This window comes from Podarcis gaigeae (genome assembly GCF_964106915.1).
Source record: "Podarcis gaigeae genome assembly, chromosome: 5".
Classification (NCBI taxonomy): domain Eukaryota; kingdom Metazoa; phylum Chordata; class Lepidosauria; order Squamata; family Lacertidae; genus Podarcis; species Podarcis gaigeae.
This window is the reverse complement of record NC_139681.1, coordinates 58,462,303-58,487,425: the sequence shown is the minus strand read 5'-3', so window position 1 is coordinate 58,487,425 and position 25,123 is coordinate 58,462,303. Positions and strand designations below refer to the sequence as shown.

The 25,123-nt window shown below is 40.4% G+C and overlaps 1 protein-coding gene and 1 long non-coding RNA gene across 2 annotated transcripts; one reads left to right on the top strand and one right to left on the bottom strand.

Moving 5' to 3' along the window:
• The first annotated feature begins 1 nt into the window (after position 1).
• OGA (O-GlcNAcase) lies at positions 2-24,480 on the top strand. Its single transcript, XM_083737932.1, has 16 exons — positions 2-496; positions 3,867-3,918; positions 5,116-5,213; positions 6,518-6,648; positions 6,823-6,994; positions 9,350-9,448; positions 9,596-9,880; positions 10,101-10,259; positions 10,845-11,449; positions 11,785-11,959; positions 15,278-15,363; positions 16,230-16,334; positions 17,250-17,335; positions 18,989-19,181; positions 20,271-20,430; positions 22,385-24,480. Exons 1-16 carry the CDS (start codon positions 271-273, stop codon positions 22,519-22,521), a joined length of 2,769 nt encoding a protein of 922 aa, XP_083594058.1. The 5' UTR covers positions 2-270; the 3' UTR covers positions 22,522-24,480.
• Positions 5,222-8,899, bottom strand: LOC310844218. The gene is made up of 3 exons (XR_014564004.1): positions 7,603-8,899; positions 7,391-7,450; positions 5,222-5,595 (listed from the first exon to the last, which is right to left on the bottom strand). It is a non-coding gene; the product is annotated as an uncharacterized lncRNA (long non-coding RNA).
• Positions 24,481-25,123: the final 643 nt, after the last annotated feature.

Sequence of the window (25,123 nt, the reverse complement as noted above, 5' to 3'; positions counted from 1 at the left end):
GTCCCTCGCGCCTGCGCGGTTAGGTAGTTTTCTCAGCCACCCTTCCCCCACGTCCTTTTCGTTCGCTCAAGCAGCTGCTTTGTTGGACTGCTCGCCCCTGCTCCCTTCGCCTGGCGCGCGGTGGGAAGGAGGTGGAGCCGCACGTGATCAGCAGCAGCGGCCCCGGTTGGCAGTCGAGCGAGCAGGGCGGTTGGTTCCGGCTCGGACCGGTTGGGGCTGGTTTTCCCCGCGCAAGCGCAGCCCGCCCCGGTTAGAGCGCAGGGAAGGGCGATGGCGGCGGATGGGAGTCCCGGAGCAGGCCTGGCGGGGATGGTCGACGAGGCGCGGGGGGAGCCTCAAGGCACACCTGGCCCCAGCCCTGTGGCTGCCGTCGCCTCGCCCAACGAGGCGTCCCCGGCGAGACCCGACCCGGCGGGCCCCGAAGCGGATCCCGACAGCGGCTCCGGAGCTGTGGGCAACGGGGGCCTTCGGCGGTTCCTCTGCGGCGTCGTAGAAGGTAAGGGGAGAGCGAGGGGCTGCGGGGCCGGGCGAATTCGCGGTCGAGAGCGAGGAGCAGAGGCCGTAGCCGAAACAAAGCATCCCCGCCTCTCCCTCCAGCGCCGTCTCCTCCTCCTCCTCCCCGCTCCATTTTCTTCTGGCTCCGCCCTGGGAATGAAACCTGGCGGCGGAGGGTTAAAACCGTTTGCTGTCCTGCGGTAAAGGCGAAGCTGCCCCTTTCAGTGCATCTGCCTTCCAATTCGCTGAATTTAAATGCTGCAAACTTCCGAGCCACATGTTGGTTCTTCCGTTCACGTGAGTGCACACACTGTACAAACGTTACGAAACGTGCAAACAAAACAAAAACAGTTCACGGACCATAGCTGTCAAGGTTTCCCTTTTTTTTTAAAGGGAAATTCCCTTATTAAGAATAGGATTCCTTGCAAGAAAAGGGAAAAGTTGACAGCTATGTCACGGACACAGTTCAAAACTAACCACTTTCTTGTGCCCCAAGGGTTTTCCGTGTGTGAAGTAACCAGGTTGCTGATAGGGTTACAGTTCAGCTAGTGTTCTGGAATGGATAGTGGTAGTAGGCTTGTTTTCTTCCTGTGTTTTTTCATTGCCACACAGAAAGAAAGAAAAACACTGAGGTGTTTATTGATACTTACTGGTTGGTTCTTCAAGTACCAGTGTTATGCTGCTGCCTAGAGTAGGAGTGGGAACCTGTAGCCTTCCCCCCCCCCAAGTTGTTAGAGTCCCACCAGCCCTAGACAGTATGGTCGTTGGCAGGCTGTCATGGGAGATATGTCCCACATAATGCTCATGGGGTCTTGACTGGCAGTGAGTGACCAGGACCAAGACCTTGGGGTCATAGTGGGTAGCTCAGTGAAGATCTCAGCCCATTGTGCAGCAACTGTGAAAAATGCAAATTCCATGCTAGGGATCATTTGGAAGGGATTTTAAATAAAACGGCTGATATCATAATGCTGTTATACAAATCAGTGGTGCAACAGCTTTAGGAATGCTGAATACAGTTCAGGTCACTTCACCTCAGGAAGGATATTGCAGAGTTGAGAAAGTTTCATAAAAGGTCATCCAAAATAATCAAAGGGGTTGGGAAACTCCCCTTTGAGGAAAGCATACAACATTTGGGACTTCTAGTTCAGAGAAAAGGTGAATAAGAGATAGCATAAAATTGTATAAACTATCTGTGATTTGGAGAAAGTGGATAGACAAGTTTTTCTTCTCATACTTCTAGTACTAGTGAACATCCAGTGAAGCTGAACATTGGGAGATTTAAGACAGTCAAAAGAAAGTACAGTATTTTTCCATGTATAAGACTACTTTTTTCCCTTTAAAATAATGTCAAAAATTAGGGGGCATCTTATACACAGATACATCTTCCCCTTTTTTCTTAAATCTAGGTCCCCAAAATAGGGGGCGTCTTATACACGGGGTGTCTTATAGACGGAAAAATACAATACACACAGTGCATAGTTGAACTATGGAATTTGCTCCCATAGGAGGCAATAATGGCCACCAACTTTGATGGCTTTAAAAGAGAATTAGACAAATTAATGAAGGACAAGGCTATCAGTGGCTGTGATCCATGATGGCTATGTTTTGGCTCCATTATTGGAGGCATATACTTCATACTGTTTGCTGGAAACCGCAAGAGGGATAAGTCCTCTTGCTCTTGGGTCCTGCTTCTGGGTTTCTTGTAGGCATCTGGTTTGTTGCTGTGAGAACAGTAGGATGGACTAAATGGTCTGATCTAGCAAGCTCTTATGTAACCTGTAAGGTATCATGTTGGCTACCTCTGAATCTGGAGAGGTGGACCTGCAGGCTTATGAAAGGCGTGTTCCTTCAGCTTGAAGATATAATCTTGTTCACAGTTGGTGGTAGAGGAGCATGCATGAATTTTGATCTAGCATAGATTTAAGCTGTGAATATCAGCCTAAATCTAAAGGTTGGTGGGTTTTTTCCACCCACATAGTAGGTGTTGTTAGCTGTGGTGTTACATGATTTTTTTCTGTGGCATGTTGTAGGTTTGTGGTTTTGATGAGATCTCAATATGGAAAAGGAGGTTTATTTACAGCTTGATTAATATAGAAAAGGGGTAGCTAATGTGTCGCCCTCCATAAATTTTAGACTGAAATTCCCATCATCCTTGAATATTGGCTATGCTGGCTGGGACTGATGGGTATTGGTATCACATTGGCTATCCCTTGATATACACACTATCTGTATGTGTGCCTACTTTGTGCGGAGTTTTTGTGGGAGTCAGATGGCTCCCAGATGTTGTCAGGAATTAAATAGGTTTATTAAATCAGTCATGATCTGTGTATATGCAAAATGCCTCTTCTAAATAGCAACTTCTATTACAAGGTGTATATATTGTCTCATGCCAGTCATGTTTGCACTTTTGTGAAAGTACAGCCAGGCACAGACATAACTCCCCCAAACCCTTTGTTCCTGGAGTGAGAAGCTTGTAATGAAAACTGCCATATTGATGGTTTTGGCAACCGGAGAAGAGCATAACAGCTTCCCACGCTGGCAGTTGTCTGAGTATTTTTGCAGGCACTGTCGGGGGAGGGTTCATTCTTACCCTCCTTACAATCATGTTTTAAAACACTCTAGCTCCACTTCTGATTTAATGCTTTGCTTCAGGGCTTAAGTTGGGTTTTAAAAAAATGTGAGCTCAGGAGGCTATTATTTTTGACTGGGCTAGTAGCCTTGTAAAAACTTGTGGTTGCCAGGACCCTGCCTCTCCCCTTGTCCCTCTCCCCAAGTTACTGGAATAACATGATTGTGAATTGGCTGTTTGTGAATGGGCACTTGCTGAGATGTAACGTTCAGGACCTGTGTGCATTTTTCTGTGAGTTACCCAGGTGCATGGATTCCATTGGTAACAGATTTGGAAAGGCGGCTTGTGTCATAGTCACTATGATGGCAGGCCTCGTTCACATCAGGGAAATGAACTGAGTGTACATTAGAACAGATTTTCAAAAGGTCATACTTTGCTCCAAGAAATGCATTCTAGTAGTGCTAAACAGGACATAAGTTCCAACATGTATCATGCATACAGGTTTGATCTCGCAGCATTTTACACTGCCGTACTTGTTTATATGTAGCGCTTCAGGCACTACTTAAAGGAACAACTGAGGCCTATTTATTTCAAACCCACTAGATGCAGCTTTTGACAGCTAACTTGTACAAGTTTACCTCTTTAGTTCTTACTGTGCCCTAATTAAAGTTGCTTAACAAATGTATATAATGAATTATTAAACTAATAATTATTAGTTTATTATGGCTCAGATGTTGCACTTGATATTTTGTTAAGAAGCAGCACAATATTTGAAACTGCCTACCATCAATATTTCCCACAGGATTTTATGGAAGGCCTTGGGTTATGGAACAGAGAAAAGAGCTTTTTAGAAGGTATGTGGCATTGTATACTGTAGCATTCTAATACATAAATTTTGGGGAGGGGGGCTTATTGGGTCATTGTTTTTGTTTTGATTTTATGTATTTGATATTTTGGTGAACTGCCCTGAGTCCTTTGGGTATAGGGTGGTATACGAAATACAGTAAGTAAGTAAGTAAGTAAGTAAGTAAACAATAACAATTAGTCGTAAAAATAAAGAATTTGTTTAGTGCAGAATTAAGGCATAGGTTTGGAAAACTAAAGTATGGAAGGAGAGGAGGAGCCAAAATGTCATAGAAAATTGACTTTATTTTTGCTTTCAGTGACTGTTCTAAGCTAACTCATAATAAATCAAATCAAACCTCTGAAATTCAATTTCTATGCCGTTTTTCATTCAAATGAATCCCGAAGTGGCTTCAGTTAATAATAGTGCGATAAAACAATACAGATGCAGTATAAATCATATAAAGTAATTAACAAATCATCAGCAAAACAATTGCTATATATAAAACACTGTTAACAAAGCAACAACTAATAAGCTAAACATCACAATTAAAGCAAAAGTAATATATGATTAACAAATCAATACAACATGTAAACAATATCAACAATATTAATAAAATAAATAAGCAGAATCCAGCAAAAATCATTTATATACCACTTAATATTTCAAAAGCTCTGAGCAGTGTTTTTAAGTTAAGAAAATGAATAGTGTCCTCCAGTTTCCAAGCATATCACAATCAATATGTCAATTTATTTTGCAACAAACTTATGGGCATTGGAAAATAGAATAGCACCAATAATAGATTTATAGTGACTTTCTGTGTTATATCTTGAATTTCCTTGAAAATTATCTGCCAGAATGGTTGCATCTGCACACTTTCCCACCACATAAGATGCACTGTTCATACCACAGTCCCTCCAGCAAAGCAGTTTCCCAGAATGTACTACCACCTGAAAAAAACCTTGAAGTAACATTTTTAAAGAAAAATAACAAAAAGTAGAAGCTTGTAGAACATAAAGCATCTAACCATGGTCACAGATTCAGATTTGTATATTTGGTCCTCTTATTTATCTTCCTTATTATCTTCCTTATTCTTGCTTTTTCTCTCTGGGGTGTTGCAGAACTTGCATGGTACTCTTGGCTATACAATTAAGCAATGCAGATTTGTACAATGTATTTCAAACAACATTTTAATTTTGCTTTGTAGACTTCAGAAATGGGGACTGAATGCATATCTATATGCACCAAAAGATGATTACAAGCACAGGATGTTTTGGCGAGAAATGTATTCTGTGGAGGAAGCTGGTAATTAACTTTATTGCATTTTTAAATATATATATTCATTGAATTACAGTTGTTTCCACATTTGGATGGTAAATTAAAAGTGAAGTTGAGAGGGGTAAGCTTTTTGTTGTTTTAATTAGAAGATGCATTAAATAACTCTTAGAGGCTTTCCTGCCTAGCTGGATGAGAGAAAATCAGTATTCTGCTAAAGTACACACAGATAATTTTTTAATATCCTCCCCAACCCAACAGTCCAGTTATGGAACTCAAGACAGTGTACATAGGATTCTTAGGTGGTCCTCCCATCCAGTCACTGGCCATAGCCGGACCTGCTTAGCTTTAACAAGGTTGCTGCATTATATCACCTTGAATGATGCCATGGGATGATCCCTTTGCCTCAATGCTAGGGAGAAAGAAGACATATTCAACAGTGACAACCCTCAATGCTTCATTAATGGAGGAGAGAACAATGCCTGTGCTCCTAACTGACTTAGTTTCTTATTATATCAGCCTGGTACAGATATAGCACAGTCTTTTCTCTTCTAACCCTGGTTCATGTGCTCAGCATTTTCCCCATCATCATCATCATCATCATCATTTCCTCCAATTCTTTCATTTTCAGAGCAAGCTGTGGTGCAGCATTACATTTGCACCAGCATTTTTGTGAACCACACTTTGCAAATCGATTTCTGTTGCAGCTGGACTGCCACTTCCCCACTCCCTTTCTACAGTGTCATCTACCACCTAGAGTCCTGTGGGACAGATTCCAGAAGAGAGAGGTTGGCTAGCAAAGACACCAGAGCCTGCTCCAGCCAGAATTGCTCCTGCCCCCTAAGTAGCCTGTGAAGAGGCTTTTGATGAGAAAGTTACATTAATGATACAACAACAATATTATAAATATATTTCATTATATGCCACTTTGAAAATATTTGTATCCTGAAAGGTGGAATATAAATAATTGTAGTGGATAGATGTGATTTGTGCCTGACTACATTAGTAAAAATGCCATTGTAACACTGGATCTGCCCAAAATATTTTAATGTCAAAGACAGAAGGAATCCTTTGTTCCAAATTGACATGTGCAACTTGATCCTATACATGCTTACTTAAAAGCAGATCCCAGTTTCCCCACATTTTACTGTGTGTGTGTGTATGAAAGTATCAGATGGAGGACTGAGTATGTTTTGACAAAAAATGTTAATTATTCATATTTCCTTGCCCCTTAAAAGTATTTTTTGCCTGCATATATTGAAATGTATTCTGATTAATGAAATGCCTTAACTTCATAGTTGCTTGTTGCTAAAATAGTTGGCTTTGATTTCTAGAGCAGCTCATGACTCTCATCGCGGCTGCTCAAGAATATGGGATAGAATTTATCTATGCTATCTCTCCTGGACTCGATATTACCTTCTCAAACCCAAAAGAAGTTTCTACATTGAAACGCAAGCTGGACCAGGTATCTTATATTTATGTATATTATAATTTTAAACATAAATGAGAAATTGCAAAAACACTGGATAAAGGAAATATGCCCCTACCTGTGTTGCACTCTAGGTAGGGTTACATTCCCTAGCTTTTATGTTGTACAATATTAACATGTGTTAATATTTTTTCTTCTTTATCCTGCTAGGTTTCTCAGTTTGGCTGCCGATCTTTTGCACTGTTATTTGATGATATTGATCACAATATGTGTGCAGCCGACAAAGAAGTGTTCAGTTCCTTTGCACATGCCCAGATCTCAATCACTAATGAAATCTTCCAGTATCTAGGAGAGCCAGAAACATTCCTGTTCTGTCCCACAGGTAAAGTAACCATGCGGATACTGCATTTTAACAAGAATGAGGTCAAAAAGCCTTCTGTTCTTGTCCCCTTCCTCTCACGGCAAACCTTTCTTGATGGAGGGGTTGGTGAAGAGAATTGCCAATTAGACACCATTCCTTAAAGGCACCCTGAACATCTTCAAACAGTTGGGTACAACCCTCCTTTCTGTCTTAGCCACACTTTACTTGAACTTGTTACAAATTTAATAGTCTATGGTAAACTGGGTGCATGTTAATGACTTCTAGTTGCAGGTATGTGGCATACTTTTTCACACTGTCTGAATATTTTTTCTTCGGGAGTTTGGTGGGGGTGGGATTCTAGCAGGTTTGCCATCTTAGTCCATTGTAGTAAAAAGCAGTTTAAAAGAAATGACTTACATTGTGGCATAAGCTTCTGTAGAGCAGGTCTCACTTCATCAGATACAGGAAGGTCCACTCCTATAAAGTCACAGCATACAGAGCCAATGAACAGGTTTTTGTCTTAGTATTTTTTTCTGTTGTGATCACTCTGAAATTTTTGGGTGAAGGGCAGTGTATAAATTTAATAATAATAATAATAATAATAATAATAATAATAATACCACCAATACCTTGGAAAGAGGAAGCAGAGGATAACTGTTGAATGGTTAACTTGCGCTGTCATGAAACGAACAATTGCTGGTTGTAATTTGTGTTTTGCTATTGTTGATTGTATCCAACGTGTTATCCAACGTGTTTTATGAAATCACAACATATTCACTAGACTCCTGAGTCACTTCCAATCTGACTTTCCTCATCAACAGATTAGAACTATGTGCAATGAAGGATTACATACACTGAGTACCAAGAGAAGAATAAATGATTAAAAAGAAAATACAAACGGTGGGGGGGGGGGGCGGAGAAATCTAATGAATAACATTCGCATGGGGAATGGCTAGCTCCTAAAATTGCTAGTTTTGGAACTAGAGCGTAGAAAATTCTGTGAGGGGCTTTCCTTCCTTGCCATTTCCTTCCTTTATGTACTTACATTATGTGAAGTGTCCTTGGCATATGTTCATACATATTCTCTGTTGCCCAGGGTCTGGTGCATGAATTACTTTATTTGCCAAAGTACTTGTAACACTTTTGGCTATTCCCCAACAATGATGTTGAGCTAACCAAAGGCTCATTGCATAGATAGACCCTGCTTTCAGTCTTGCCGGGTTGTACATAGGTATGGTATTAAGATAACCTTACTGGAGATTCTCAGACATACTTCAGAGCTTAAATATAATCATGCACATGTAGCAAAATAACAGAGTTCCAGACTTGTTTTGGCAGGCATGCCTTCATAAGAATAAATTTCTGCAATTCTGGATTCAGCTTTTTGAGCATGCATAGCTGAGACAAACCTACTCAATTCCAAAAGGAAGGAAGAGGTAGAATCCCTACTTGACAGGGAGGGAATGGAAGTAAAATGGGCCAGCTACTGTGGAAAAAACACCTGAACAAAGGCCTGGAGAAGATGGCAGTCTCAGAACTGTCAAGCCTCTGCCCAGTTACCAGTCAGTTGGTCCCAAAACACAGGTGATCAAAGGAAACAAGAAGAGATATCCCAGTTGATAAGCAGTAGCCAGGATCAGCTCTAGCACCTTTAAAAGAAGTAGCAGTAATCAGATAATTGAGTCCCAGTAACCTCTTAATTAAGGGACGCGGGTGGCGCTGTGGGTTAAACCACAGAGCCTAGGACTTGCTGATCAGGTCGGTGGTTCGAATCCCCGCGATGGGGTGAGCTTCCGTTGCTCGGTCCCTGCTCCTGCCAACCTAGCAGTTCGAAAGCATGTCAAAGTGCTCCGGCGGGAAGGTAAACGCCGTTTCTGTGCGCTGCTCTGGTTCTCCAGAAGCGGCTTAGTCATGCTGGCCACATGACCCAGAAGCTGTACGCCGGCTCCCCCGGCCAATAAAGCGAGATGAGCGCCACAACCCCAGAGTCGGCCACAATTGGGCCTAACAGTCAGGGGTCCCTTTACCTTTACCTTTTTAATCTCTTAACTGTCAGAGTGTCCCTAATACCTTAAGCCTTGGAGGACAGCGGGAATGAGCCTTTTGGAATTTAGGAAGGCACCTGCATTGTTGAGAATGTTTATGGATTCATAAGGGTGTCCCTAAAGTTGTGTTGTTGTGACATTTTTTTTTCTTTACATTTAAACACTACCTCAGCCATTGCAAGAGTTAACAATAATTTTTTTTTGCATAAAAGCAAATCTGTCAGAAATGACATGGTAGGATATTGGGAACTGCCATAATCATCTAGCAGTGCCACACACAAGAGAGCAAAATGTGCTAGTGGGTTTTAACTTGTATTTTTCTCTGTTCCAGAATACTGTGGCACTTTCTGCTATCCAAATGTTGCTCAGTCTCCTTATTTACGAACTGTAGGGGAAAAGCTGTTACCTGGAATTGATGTGTTATGGACAGGTGAGTATTTTGCTTTGTTGAGGTCGATATTGCCAACTCAGTTCAGCATTCTTATTAAATGTTTTAGTATGCTGCTTAAATTTTATCATCCTAGCCTATGGCTAATCAATAAACTCATTCTGAGTCAGTTGTGAAACTACATTTTAGGTCCCAAAGTGGTATCTAAAGACATTCCAGTGGAGTCCATTGAAGAGGTTTCAAAGATAATTCGCAGAGCTCCGGTCATCTGGGACAACATTCATGCCAACGACTATGATCAGAAAAGGCTGTTTCTTGGTCCATATAAAGGTCGATCAACGGAACTCATCCCACGCTTAAAGGGAGTCCTGACCAATCCAAATTGTGAATTTGAAGCCAACTTTGTTGCTATTCACACCCTTGCAACCTGGTATAAATCCAACATGAATGGAGTGAGGAAAGATGTTGTGATGAGTAAGTTGATCAGAAGTGCTCAGTCACTATCTTAGGAACAATGCTTTTAGAAATAGTGTAATAACTTAATAATTTAATAATCTTAAAATTTCACTTTGATGAAAGGAGTTTCAGGAAATGTCATCTTAATAAATTGGTATTTTTGTCTTTAAATGCAAATACATGGCAGCCTTGAACCTTGCTCTTGAATTAATATTCTGTTTCTTAATAATCTGTGCAGCTGACACTGAAGACAGTACTGTTTCAATTCAGATTAAACTGGAGAATGAAGGCAGTGATGAAGATATTGAAACAGATGTTCTCTATAGCCCACAATTGGCCTTGAAGTTGTCATTAACAGAGTGGCTACAGGAATTTGCAGTACCTCATCAGTACAGCAGTGAGTAAGCAATTTTGGTTTTGTCTTGCCTACAATATTGGAGTGAATGAAACCAAGAATGTTTTTCTAGAGTTCAGTTAAAAAGAATCTGCTGAATAAAATACTTCAAAAGATTGCTGCTGTTATGATTTCATTATGTATCAGGAACAGTTTTTAAAATTTTTTAAAGGAACTGACTGTTTCTGAGTGACAAGTATATTTTCCTGAAGCAATGTACTTTGTAAGAGATTCTGTGTCGGGTGTGGGGATGTTCTCAATTTGTCTTTGTTGGGAGACGACACTATCAAAAATACTGTATTGAAAATATGTGGAATTGCATTGCACCCAATATAATTTGTGCATATGAAGGGATTGTTCTGAATTACACATCATATTTTTGGTACATGCAAATGTATTTCAGAAAAAAGCACATGTGTTGTGCCCTTTCAAAATATGTCGAATTGCAGCAAAATAGACACTTGCATGTATGTGTATGTCATTCAAAGACAAAGAGTGTGTGTGTTCACAAGTTATTTATATATGTGAAATTTGGTTGTATGAAAAAGCTGAGTAGATATGACTGAATTTTGTCTGCTCTGTCCGCAGGCAGACAAGTGGCCCATAGTGGCGCTAAAACAAGTGTTGTGGATGTGCCTCTGGTTACACCGTCCGCTTTAAATTCTACCACTGTGATTACTACCGTTTACCAAGAGCCCATAATGAGCCAGGGAACTGCACTAAGCAACGAATCGCAGGTTCTGGTCAAAGAGGAAGAAAAGAAACAACTGGATGAGGAGCCAATGGACATGGTAGTGGAAAAACAAGAGGATTCTGACAAGAATATCAATCAAATATTGACTGACATTGCTGAAGCAAAAATGTCAGAAGAGTTAAAACCAATGGATACGGATAAAGAGAGCATAGCTGAATCAAAATCTCCGGAGATGTCAATGCAGGATGATTGTGGTGATATTGCACCTATGCAGACAGATGAGCAAACTAACAAGGAGCAGTTTGTGCCTGGTCCCCATGAAAAGCCGTTATATGCAGTAGAACCAGTAACTCTAGAAGATCTACAGTTGCTTGCAGACTTGTTTTATCTTCCATATGAACATGGAGTCAAAGGGGCCCAAATGTTACGAGAGTTCCAGTGGCTCAGAGCAAACAGCAGTGTTGTTAGTGTGAATTGTAAAGGAAAGGACTCTGAAAAGGTGAGTGACTGCATTGTTTTCATTTGGTGTAAGTGTGCATATTTCCTATTTGAAAAAAGCACAATAGCAAAAGAAATAATGAGCAACTGCATTGGAAGTCTCTGAGCTGAACCTAGCCTGTGGATAATTAAGAATATCATGCATGTAGGCTGGTTGGTCGTTGAATGTCTTGTGCTGTAGAATGTATCTTCATGCTTTGAATGTGTGCACTACTCGTGTGTCATCCTGGCTAGAGATGTAAAAGTCAATAGGTATTGTCATAATATCCATCTAGTTTCATCCTCAACATGAAAATACAGTTTGTATGAAATTTGTTCCTTTTTATCTTTACTTAGATTGAAGAATGGCGTGCTCGAGCCGCCAAGTTTGAAGAGATGTGTAGCTTGGTGATGGGCATGTTCACTCGTCTTTCAAACTGTGCCAACCGGACAATCCTCTATGACATGTACTCATATGTCTGGGACATCAAGAGCATCATGTCTATGGTGAAATCTTTTGTGCAGTGGCTAGGTATGTTCTTTAGGAACCAGTTAGAGTGGCAACTAGCATAAATGCTTGTCTTTAATTAGCCCATGGAAAAAATGATGTCAATTGAACGTTTTTATATTATGGTCGCTTTGACCCTAAATCCTTCTTACTTTTTCTATTATTGGTCGCCATTCATGTTTCACTATAGACTGGCAGTAAAAGTGACAGTGGACATACGTTGAATATCTCTCTTGGTCTTGCATTTTTTTTCTTGGGCTAAGGAACATAAAAGTTGACCTCTGAAACATAAGTTTTGACTCAGACTGAATGCACACTGGACTATAATGCAGTATTTCCCGGCCTTGTTGCAAAATTGGAAATGACACTATGAAATGTGACCATGCCTCAGCTATCTGCTGCTTGCTCTGTCTCAATAACGTTATTGCTGTCTTCAACAGAACAATTGCAGATGTGACCTTTCAATGGGCCTGGCCAAGAGGGAGCCGAGCCTCCCAGCCCTTTCTCTGCGCATGCGAGCTTTAGCATAAGGCTATTCTGGTGCAAAAGTGATTTGCTTTAACATTCGCAAGATGACTGATTTTGGGCAAGGGAAGAAATTCCAGAGCTCTGGAGTCTGATTTCATACCAGACTGTTCTCTAAAGAGAAATCAAAGAGCCTTTTTTGCCTGCAGCCTTTTTTAAATTACACGGGGTTTTTTTGGAATAGCACCAGCATGGCCTGGGTTCCTCTAGTGACCTCATTTCACTTTCAGGTTTCAATCCAACTGTAAGGAATATGCTGTGGACTTGCTTGATGCACACAGCAGGCAGCAACGCTGATGGTTTCCTGTCACAATTTCTGTAGTTGTCACAAATCTCATAATAAACCTCTTGCACCATACTGGATCAGCCTACAGTTCTTGGATCACTTGAAGCTGTAATCACTTGTATGCATTCATAAGTATTCATAGGTCGTATTGAGCTAGTTGCCAAGATATCCAATATTGCATTTTGCTGTTACTCAGCAGAAGACCATATGGTTCTAGCAAAAAAAAATTAGGGCTTGGTGCAGAGAGGTTTTTTAAGTCTGTGCATTTCCCACTAAATAAATAGGAAATAATTCAAAACTTGAGCCTTAGAATAGAGTTTGTACCTTCATGAGACCTATTTCTTTGTCTTTCTCTTCTCCCCCCAGTATTGGTTCAGGCATTATAGATTGTTTAGGGAAGAGGAACAGGAAGGTAGAATCAGCCAACCCCTACAACAAGATTGTCAGCCCTATTTTAAAGGCAGGAAGGGAGGCACACCATACTTCTAAGTGATATATTTGGTTACCAAATTACCCATTTTGTCAAAGAAACAGATGGGAAACTAAATTGTGCATTTCTCCTGGAAGGAGCATTAAGCAACTGCAATGATAAACATGAACTTGATTGACCATAGATTTCAGCTGTGAGGTTGATTTGCTTTTGAAACATTTCCCAATTTTTGGAGCAGGCTGCTGATCGTAGCTGCCATTTTCTTTCATAAGGATGGCTTCTCCCAGCAGAAGTACTTAGTGCTTGCTACCCATTTCTGATACTATCTGGTAATACAGTACGTTTGTATATTCCACTGGATGCATCTACACCAAAAGAAACTGTCTCGCCGCAGACCAAGTGAATTCTTGTAGCTGAGATCTTGGTCTTGCTGTTTATTGAGACCATTCTTTAGTTTATTTAATTACTTATATAGTCATAAAAGTTGCTTCTCATTTTGATGTGAATACAGAAGAATCACTAAACTGGAATGGTTTAGCCATTGAATGTTGATACACTTGGTGGTCCGCTGAAGGCTGATCTCTATACCCTTTCTTTCAATCCAGCTAGCATTCAGTTTATGAAACTAGTGTAGATAATACTACTATGGATTACTAATGCCTTCTACTGTCTTCTTCCCCAATGTGTGCAGATGGGAGAATCTTCAGCACAAGTATCTACTGCTATTGGATGGACCACGCCAGATGCTTTCAGCGTGTCGTGATTAATTAATTTAAGAAGGGAAGGTTCTGTCCATGAGGCAGCTCAGATTAGGGCAGTAGGCACGGCCTGAAGTCACATTTGCGCAGCGACTCAGGCATTAACTCTTGATTTTCATTCATACAGCTCTTCATTCATGCAGCTCTGTAAAGTGTATAATAGCTGGAATGCTAGTTACGGTGTAGTCTCAAAGGAGAAGTACTCCAAGTTACTAGCGAAAGAGTATAATATAAAGCCTCTTTAATGAATCACTTTGATATGGAAACACAAGAAACTCTAATTGACATGTTTTCAGTCATCTCAAACTTGCTATTTTAAAGGCTTTCTTTCATAATTGGCTAAGCATTGATATCCAGCTTGGTTCACTTTGAGACTACCTAGCTAGTATGACACATTCGACTGTACTGATCTGAGATTGTTACTTGAACAGGAAGTAGATCGCTGTCCACAAGAGGAAACAAACTTGCGCAGCTTATCTTATCAGAAGACTAGGCAGGTTACTTTAATCCCCGCATCAACAATCACCTGCCTATCCGCTCTCAAAAATGTTAGTTATGCTAATTGGTTGTATAACTTGGCTATCAAAGCTGTTATCAAAGCTTAGCCATTATTAAAAAATATATAACCTTCTTACTAAATTGTGCAGAGGGCTTTAAAGCCCTTGCCACAGCTGGCTGTCAGGAATTAATGGCATTTCTCACATGGTTGAGGGTGGGTAAAATAAAATACTGTAACTGAGGCTGTTGCCTAGATTGGGAACAATATGTGTGCTGTGGTTACTGTTGTGTAAGCAGAGCTACGGAAGTGGACAGTATTGGTTTCTAATCTCTTGAAAAAGAAGTATCTGTTCCACATAGCTGTTTGGGCTATTCCATCCCACACCAAACCTGGTTTTCTGGCAAGATTCAAACAATATGAAAATGTGACTTCAGACAGGTCCAAGTATTTCCATGGGGCTGTGATAATGGCTTATTATCTATACCTTCATCAATGAAAATGTAAGAGCTGTTCCATGTTCTTAGTGATGAAAGAGAAGGACAAGGCAAGCTCAACTCTTGGAATAAATATTATACCTGTACAGAACGGGGCATACTGGCTTTTTACAGTATTGAATCTTCTGCTGTCTAAGGCTATCGTCTAACTTCATTTTATTAACAAAGAGCACAAAGCATCTAATCAGGAATCTACACACAGCAGCATTATCGCAGCCCCTCAAGTTCTTGGATTATAGCTCAGTTAGAGAGCTTTTCCTACAAAGTGTGTATTAGCTTGTTGGACATTTTAGCATCTCAGGACAATCCCCCTTCTCGTAACGTTCTCCGCTTGGATCTGATCTCCACAGGGTGTCGTAGTCAATCTTCAGCACAGTTCTTAAGTGGAGACCAAGAACCCTGGGCCTTTAGAGGTGGTCTAGCAGGAGAGTTCCAGGTATCAATATGAATTCACAACTGAATGACATTGTCTTTGTTTGAGAAATCTTTTATTGCGCGTCGGAGGACTGGAAGGCTTGGTCTGCCGAAGGCTTTCTGGTCCAAACCCAAATAGCCTGACAGCTTTGTTTTTAAATAATTTTCCTCCCATTTCTACAGTAATATCACAAGGAGATGCTGCCATTCCCACGCGCCTGCGAAGCGCTGCGGCTTTTAGTTGTACATTTCACATTGTTTCTTTGCAGGTCGCACAGCGTTTTTATCTGCGCCCGCAATTGCACAATGCGCGCCTGCTTGTCTGCCGACGAGAACTCCATGAGCAAAGAAAATACGATACTGTGTATTCCAAGATCCTCTCTAAGCAAAACTTGTAGTTTGCGTTCCTCATAATCCAGTTGGCAAACCAGTCCAAAAGAAATGTTTCTTCTGTGCCTGAATTTGCTCATGGATTTTTCAGGGGCTTACTTTCTTCCCCCTCACAGGTGCTCTCTGCGCACAGCCAATTGAGTCAGCATGTTGTTTTGGGGTTAGTGTCTCCTCTGGCCAGTTAACCCTCTTCAGACCAAACCTTTCCTCCTGACATGGCTATGTTAAGCTGAGAGCATAGATGAGATTTGGTGAAATTATACTAAAGCAGAAATGAGTTTAATGTAAACTCCATTAAGTGTTGTAACAGTTGTGTATCTTTAAAAAACTTCTGTTCAGATAAAATGGAAAAATGGTCCTTACATTTGTAAAGTCTACAAAACCCTACTTCCCTCTGGGGTGCCTGCAGTAGCAAAAGTTAACTTGGGAGTCTGCAATGCACGCCCAGGAATGTATTGCATCTTCTCAAACATTTACACTAATTTTTTGTTTTCACAGCGTTTGCTGCCTATTGAAGGAGCAAATGACCTCTTTTTTCAGCCACCTCCTCTTACTCCAACTTCTAAAGTTTACACCATCAGACCCTATTTCCCTAAAGATGAGGTAACCCATTTCTTTGGTAATTATTGTACACAGTAATGCTGTTTGGAGGAGCATGTTGATAAAAGCAACTCTTTCTCTATATTTTGTTATTCTTTGAGTCTTCTGAATGCCTAGGAGAGGTGTGGTTCAAATGGGGAAAATGTAGCAAAATTGAGTCGCTTACTCTGGGTTCATGGAAGTCTCTGGCAGCCCTAGCAGTATTATTTAAAAAATCATTTTCCTAGATGCTTTTTATGTAATCCCATTTATCAAAGGGAACATAAATAGGAAAAGCCTTGGGATCCCAGCCCAGTTGACTGCCTTGATAACACTGAATGAGTTTAATGTAAACTACTGATCACCAAGTACAATGAATAAGGAGTGACATAATCCAAATGCATGTTAGCCTGAACTATTTGGAAATAATACATAATCTCAGAAGCATTGTAGAATAGCTCAGGAAACATAGTAAGCTGCCTTGCATTGAGTCAAACTATTAGTTCATCTAGCTCATTATTGTCTACCCTGACAAGCAGCAGCTTTCCAGGAGATTCCCTGCCCTACATGGCGATGTTAGGGAGTGAACCTGAGACCTGGTGCATGCACAGCAGGTGTTGCAAGTCCTGAGCTCTGGCCTTTCCTGTTAGGTTATTTATCTGACGCATTTGTACTGTGTACTTCCTCCAATGTGACTTACATGGAGTTATTTTAGTTTCAAGGCACAATGAATTCCACGTGGATTTAAGCCTGCATTTCCCTAGGCCGTTCAATATGCCATCCACTACCTGTCCAATATGAGCTGTTGTGGAGGCATGGAATACAATGAAGTAGTGAGGATGCCTGTCAGTAGAACAGCAAGGCTTCCTAAGCAACAGTTCAGGTGTATGTGCTGTGGGAGGGAAAACTCACACAATGAATATTTCTATATGTCTTTAGGCATCCGTGTACAAGATCTGCAGAGAAATGTATGATGATGAAACTGATCAGCCTTTCCATAGCCAGCCGGACTTAATTGGAGACAAGTAGGTATACTCTTGAAATAAACTGGAATTTGTTGAATTACTTACAGTGGTACCTCGGGTACAGACGCTTCAGGTTACAGACTCCGCTAACCCAGAAACCTCAGGTTAAGAACTTTGCTTCAGGATGAGAACAGAAATTGCGCAGCAGCGGCATGGCAACAGCGGGAGGCCCCATTAGCTAAAGTGGTAGCTCACTTTAAGAACAGTTTCAGGTTAAGAATGGACCTCCGGAACGAATTAAGTTCTTAACCCGAGGTACCACTGTACTGTATTCATTTAGTAATAGTACTCCTTGTGGGTGGCTAATCTTTGGCGCTCCAGATCTTGGAGCCCAGCCACCATCAGCAGCAATGGCCAGTGGTCAGGGATAATTGGAATTAGAGTCCAGCAGCATCTGAAGTGTCACAGATTGTCTGTCTCCTGGTATGCCTCTTGCTATCAAGAAATGTAAATACAATATTCGAAACAACTGGGAAGAGCAGGAAACATCCATGCCTTGCCAGCTGAATAGAACACACAGGTTTTGTAAGGCTGTGCTTCACATGTTCAATTTGAATCTGAATTCTAATCTGAAAGATGCTCTCCGTTCTGGCTTGAAGACAGACTTCCAAGTTCTATAGACTTCTTGCAAATTTGAGTGCAACTCAGCAAACACTTGATAGGGGAAACAAAATTTAAGGAACAGAACAGAATTGGCACCAATCTAAAGTAGCAGAAAAAATAAAAGAAGTTTCCTTTGTGGAAAACTCCAGACATTCTTCTGAATCAAGTATGAACCCCTTGAGATTAACAGCTAAGATCTTCACACCCTGCAGATGCAGGTCAGGGTATGAAAAAAGGAATCTGTAAACTGTTCTGCTACTGGTATCCAGCCTTTAATTTCTTTGCAGTTAGTACAATGCAGTGCTGCCAAGAAATCATGCTGAGTCATGGCAAAGATTTACTGAAAACCACCTACATTCTTGCTGTTTCATTGATCAAACTGTGTATGTGGGGAGGGGACCCATCCTATAAGGTGATCCTGTAAGCTTCAGACATTTTATTGTTCAATGAAGATAGTGCAGCTGCAAATACTGTGATTATGTTTGTATGGATTGGCCATTGAATATACTAACTGTGGATTGTCGTGTAAGCCTCCCTTTTCACTCCCATTTGAGGCTTGCCAATTCTCATGATCCCCAATACTGCAATACTGTTGTTGTTTTTTAACTATTTTTTTAAAAAGCATTAAACCGTTTGAAGAGGAGTAGGGAAGTTGGCTTTACTTTGTAAATTTACAGCTGAAACTACTGTCCAGGCTTTAGGCATTTACTCACATAGTTCTCTTCTGCTGCCTGGAGCAGCCGTCTTGGCTGTTGGTAAAGCCCACTTCTGCACTTTTTATAATCCCTACTAATTCATTATAACAATTCCCAATTCTGATTACCTTTCCATAATACACTTAATTTTGAAACCCCCTTGTATAGGTACTTAGCCACTTGTATGTTCTACATGATGCCTGACTAACTGGCATTTAAAAGTACTAAGTCATAATTCTTAGACTTGTACAACTTGCAACCGTGGTTCATTTATTCTCCTGTACTCTTTAACTGTTATGTAGTTTTGTTTGCATCAGTTATCTTTGGGCTCTACTGACTATTCCTTTCTTCTCAGGCTAGTAGGTGGTTTGCTGTCCCTCAGCCCAGATTACTGCTTTGTCCTGGAGGATGAAGATGGCATCTGTGGCTATGCACTGGGCACCGTTGATGTAACTCCTTTCATTAAGAAATGCAAAATTGCCTGGTTTCCTTTCATGCAGGAGAAATACAGCAAGCCAAGCAGTGATAAGGAGCTATCAGAGGCAGAGGTTAGTTATGCTGACGTATGCTTGAATTGTCAAATTGCTGTTTTTAGGCTTTCATCCCCTGTTGTCTTTATAATCCTAGGAAGAGTAGGGGCAATTTATCCAATTTATTCCAATATAGAGGCCTCAGACACATGACACTGTGATAGTGTGATGGCCAAGTAGTCTCTAGAATTAGTTTCTCTCAGTGCCTTTATAAATCCACACTTACAATTATCTCTAACATTGAGTTATATTTCATTCTTACTACTAAAACAGAACAATTCCAACTGATAGCTTTATATTTAGTACACTGCAATATGTAATCGTAGATTCTATTTTACAGTGTAGTTATGGTTTGACATGAATCATAGAATAGGCAATGTAGTGTGTTCATTAGATTTCAGAGACTCCCTTCCTGATCACAATATTATAAAAGCTCTGGGAACAGTGCCTGGGAGAGGCTTGATGAAAAGCCTCACTTCTTTTCACTGTCCGGAACCCAAGCATAAATCATCTGCCAATCTGTCATGACACTCAATCCTTTCCCCTCTTTTAACCACTGTGATATATGCATTTAGGATAGAATAGCTAACTTAGCCTGATATGTTTTAGATATACAATTTCTGCTGCTGCTGAATTTAGTTTCTCTAAATTTAATTTATTTGGATTTGAATAAACTCATTGCATTATTTTTGTTTTGCTGAGTGTATGCCAAAATAATGGCTATCTTTATTGTACCTTGAAATAAACTAAGATTTGTTACTAGCAATTAAGGTCTGCATTGTTTAAAAATGATGTTTTTTATCAGAAGCTTAGAACAGTAAAAGAGAATATAGTCTTCAAAAGGGAAGTTATTCTGTTTTTCCAGCACCAGCCACCCAGTTTAATCTGTATACTTATCTCTAATTACTTAAAGAATGGTACTGACCAAATCTACTGTACTTAGCTACTTTAGCTTTTTGTTTAGAGATTAATGTGGTTGTCAAGTGAATAGGCTAATCCAAGTCTGTAGAAAGAGCCTGTTCGGCAAGTGCACACAATGTTTCCAGCATAGATCACCAAACATTTTTTTTGATGTTGAAAGACTTATTTCTGTTGTGCCTGTTGTAGAAAATTATGCTGAGCTTCCATGAGGAGCAAGAAGTTCTGCCAGAAACATTCCTTGCCAACTTCCCATCACTGATAAAGATTGATATCCATAAGAAGGTGACTGATCCAAGTGTGGCTAAAAGCATGATGGCATGCTTGCTCTCTTCTCTGAAGGCAAATGGTAAGCTCTTATTCCTGACTCTTGTAGCTGTTGGGATATGAAAGGCAACTGTAGGCTGCTTACTAAGTGCCTATGGCCGTATCTGAACTAGACCTGGGCAATTTTTCAATATATCTTTCAAAATTGGTTATGAAGTCCACATCACAATAACGGTTTCATAAAATGTTATCTGGCAAACATTGCGATTTTGAGAAAACTGTAGCCAGCCAATGTTTCTTAGTGCCTCCGCTGCCTCCTGCAGGAGCAGTGAGCGACTCACAAGAGCAGGCTATGTTTCTTTGGATTGTGCAAGGAGCCCCAGCTCAGCTCCACTGCCTCTGCAAAAACAGGTGACAATTATGAAAGTAGCTGGAAAAGCAGCAGCCAGCCAGCAGCAGAAACTTATCATAATAGACTTCTTTCGATTTTGCAGCAAGCCCTGGCTCAGCAGGCTAGAAGCCAGCGTGACAGGCCAGTAGGTGTGGTTTTACAGAGATGCTGCTCTGAGCTGGCTCGGGGCTTCTTGTTGGGAGCCCCCTTTGCCCCTTCCTTGCCCCCATGAAAGAAGAAACTATGGCTTTCTTCAGAGCAAGAACCAAAAATGTTGCCCTGTCATTTAACTCTTTTTCTTTACTCCCGTCCCCCCTTCCACCTGTATGAGTACATGTGCTAAGTGTCTCTCTCCCCTCTGATGCCTTTAGGGTGCAAGTTGCTGGGTAACATTGCTGGTTCACCCTAAATAGCTTCCTTCATTTAAAAACGGAAGTTTTTTTAAAAAATAATAATAATTAAGGGTGCTATCTTGTTGTTTGCTTGCCCTTCCTCCTTCCCTTGGATAAAAAGAGAGAGAGATTGGTGGGATGGGGGCTTTTGGGGGGCCCTTCTGTGTCACAGTAGGGGGAAATGAAGGGGGAAATATTTGTTTCTTCCTTTATGCTGAAATGGGAGATTGAGTGGTGTTTGTGCAAGCAAATGTATGTCTACTCAGAAGTAAGCCCTACTGAATTCAGTGGGGCTTACTCATGCATAGAATTGCAGTTGGCCCTCTAGTGGGAAAGGAGATGCAACTTGACACTAGTAAATTACATAAATTATCTTAAATGAGTAGAAAACAGATTAAATTGTTAATCATATGCAAGTTTAATTAATATTTTTACTAAATCTACTACTTTTGTAAATTTTAAATTTGCCTCTAAAACTTTAATATAGTCTCCAGAAGTCTTCAATGGTTTAGTTGAAGCATGCAATCATTGAGTTAATTTTCATATAATTATATGCATCAAATTTATATTCTTTGTTCAATATTTTCCTGGATTATTCACAATGACTCATCACTGTATTTTGGATTTTCTTACATCTGAATACCACAATTTGGTATCCAAGCCCAAAACCAAAGTCCTGTTTGGATACATCTTGGGTTGCCTGCTGATGAAAGTGATGATTTCATCGATGTATGGTAATTTAGACCCGTAACTTAGTAGTAGTTGCCAGGACATTACCATGTTCACATCTATGTAGCACCATCTTATTTCAGATATCGTGATATCATGATGTTTAGTCACCTCATTGATGAGATGTCACTTTTTTTAGCCAATGAAGAACCACTTCTGTAGCCCACATCATCCTTGCAAGTCCTAGACAGCTATGCAGTTTGAACAGTTGTATGCAAGTTTCCTGTGAAGACTGGTGGACACCCAGTAGCTGAGATCCAGAAAAGCATGCAAATAGTTCCACATAGTTTGTTTATACAGTATGCTGCTTTTCCATAATAAACTGTGCCCAAAGCAGCTCATGATAAGATTAATATCAAAATATAAAACATTTTTTAAAAAATAACTCTTGACCTTGATTCAACTGCAGAATTCAGTGTGAAATGATTAGAGAAATCAAACAATGTTTGTGAAGTTTCTCCATTATAAAGACTCCTCTCTGCTTCTACTCTCTCCCCAAATATCTCCTCTTGTTTCTTTTTCAGGCTCCCGTGGGGCTTTCTGTGAAGTGAGACCAGATGATAAAAGAATCCTGGAATTTTACAGCAAACTGGGATGCTTTGAAATAGCTAAAATGGAGGGATTTCCAAAGGATGTCATTATTCTTGGAAGGAGCTTGTAAGGAGATTGTTGGTGAACTTTTGATACTGTAATCACGTAATGGTTGGAGAGCCTGAGGTCTATCTTGTTGCTGTTCCACGCAAAGGCAGCAGTCAGCTGGCCTGACAGGAGCTATGTGAAAATTCATCCATTACCCTTTCTGAGATGCTGCTCAAAATATTATTGGAAAATGGATACTGGTCATCCTCATTTCCTGGTCTTAAGCAAAGTGCCAAGGAGTACTGCATATTACATGAGTTCCCAAAGAGGTACTGGTGACAAATCCATGCATCCACCTCTGTACTCAGCAGAATGGCTGTCTTTTCCAGAAAGTCCTGACATGAAATAGTTCGTCCCTGTGTCCTGTTCTAGAAGTGGGATGAGAGAGATGAACATGGCATCTCTCCATTTACAGAGGGAAACAGGGTGCCTGTGTTGGCCAGCTTAGGGACAAACAAACACTGACGACTCTAGTTTTTGTTGATTGTCATGCTTGCTGATAGGGAAATTGAATGACCATCACTTCTAAAGAATTGGTTAAGCTTTGTGCTTCATAGGGATAAAAACTGTGCATTTGTCTGTGGCAAAGTCACTCAGTGGCAGAAGTGTAAATTTCAGTGTGTAAATATATATAAACTCGCTGTATGCTAATACTTTGTGTTTAATCGTTTTAGTAATTTTGCTTTCTGAAGCAAAGCGGTATTCTGAGACAGCACCTTTGAATAATGTCAAACCACAAGAGAGGCTAATGCCAACTTCACTACAGGCCTTTTCTACCGTGCCTCGTGCCCTTCACTAGAATTGCCGCTTTGGGGGAAAATGAGCGCTGATCAAGAAGGGCCGTTCCTTTAGAGGACAAACTCTTCAAAGGTGGAGTGGACACTGCCGCCGGCTGGGGGAAAGCTGGTCAGAGGGCAACCTCATGAAATCATTGATGCCCCTGACAGCCAGCCAGATTGCCTATCCAGACTGGTTGGATGGGTGGAATACTGCAGTTTACAGCTTCCACCTTTCCATGTCAGTCATTCTGACTAAATCAGGGTCTTCAAGTCATGCACATTTGTGACAGACTTCTTTGTGGACAAAAATAAGCACATTTTACAGATTTAAGTAGTTATCTAATTTTACTATCACTGCATTTAAGTTGTCCCCTGAAATCAGATAAGTGGAATCTGCATGGCTTAGGAATATTAGTAAGTCCATAATTTGGAAGGAGTTATTACTGTTCCATATAATGCCTTGTTCCCGTGAGGCAGTCAGTCAACGTTACACCTCATTTTTCTCATCTGCTACAGTCAACTGCTTTTGCTTCCTTTGAAAATATTCCCTTTTGAAAGGATTGAGTTTAACCTTTTTTAAAACCCTCTGTGTAAACTTTGAAGAGGTTTTATACACTTTTTCAAATGGAATTTTACTGTTGGTGTACTTTGCAGCCTCTTCTGAGATGCTGGTGTTCAGCCTTTGTTATATGTTCACTAAGAGAACAGTTTTAATAGCAAGTTATTTAAACTGCAGCAAATACATTTCATTTGGAGTGCAAGGCACCATACCATAATAATAGATCTTGCATAATTCCAAGCTGGTTTTCATGAGGATTCTATGGCTTTGAGTGTATGCAAAGCAGTTAGCCACTTGGTTTAGTTTTAAATTAGATCCCAGAGAAAACATCTGGATTTACGGCATTACACATTTCAGGGGAGGGGGGTACCTGGGGTTTTATACTGTTAACATAAACTTATGAATTTATCACTGTTAAGTTAATTGTGTGATGGTCTTGAAAGTCTGGGTCAGTCTCTCACTCGGGTTGTAAAGTGATGCAGTGACACAACTTTCATGGTTATCAGTTTTCATTGTGTACAGTTGGAATGCCACTTTCATGACTGTCTTTAGACCTACTGTATCTGTAGCAGAACAATGGACTGTGTAAAATTGTATTTGAAGACCATGTGAGAAATAGAATAAATTGCAAAGTGAATGTAAAGACTCGTCTCTGTATAATGCTGCAGAATGAGGAAAGTGGGTGGAGAAGAATAATTCTTCATACTGTGTTTCAGAGCATTCTGCTGATTATGTTGAAGAGATGGCTTTTAGTATAGCAAATTTGCTTTTGAGCTGTGTTCATTGCTGCTGAGCCTAAACATTGCTATTTTGTAAATAGCCTTATTAGCTAGCATGGGGGGAAAGCATAGGGAACTTCTGAAGGTTTATTTGTCTTGGGCGGGTGTAATAATCTAAGATGCTATTTGGAGGTCAAATATAATGTCGTATTTTTAAATAAAAGAATCAGAGCAATTAAAATTATATGATGAAGCTAGTGGTGGCCAGTTTGTGATTGAGGCTGGCTATTTACAGTATTTATTTCATTTTTTTACCCTATTCATTCCTTTTATTTGTTATGTGGCTTTTCCACAAAAAATCATGCTCAGAGTGGCTTACAACAAAGAAAATAGGAACACATTTCAAACAAACAGTGTAAAAACAATTTCATGATAATATAACAAAATAGCTATTTCAATACCATAAATATAACAAGATTACTTAAACAACATGCAGCTTCCAATAGCAAAAATAACAAGGGAGCTTCAAAGTTTCACCTTAGTCCTAGAAACACCCCTTCCATGATG

Bases quoted from the DNA above. Each gene is read 5' to 3' on its own strand.
- OGA (XM_083737932.1), top strand. From the start codon at position 271: ATGGCGGCGGATGGGAGTCCCGGAGCAGGCCTGGCGGGGATGGTCGAC. The intron at 3,919-5,115 runs GTATGTGGCATT...TTTGCTTTGTAG, and splicing joins AGAAAAGAGCTTTTTAGAAG to ACTTCAGAAATGGGGACTGA. The intron at 11,450-11,784 runs GTGAGTGACTGC...ATCTTTACTTAG, and splicing joins AAGGAAAGGACTCTGAAAAG to ATTGAAGAATGGCGTGCTCG.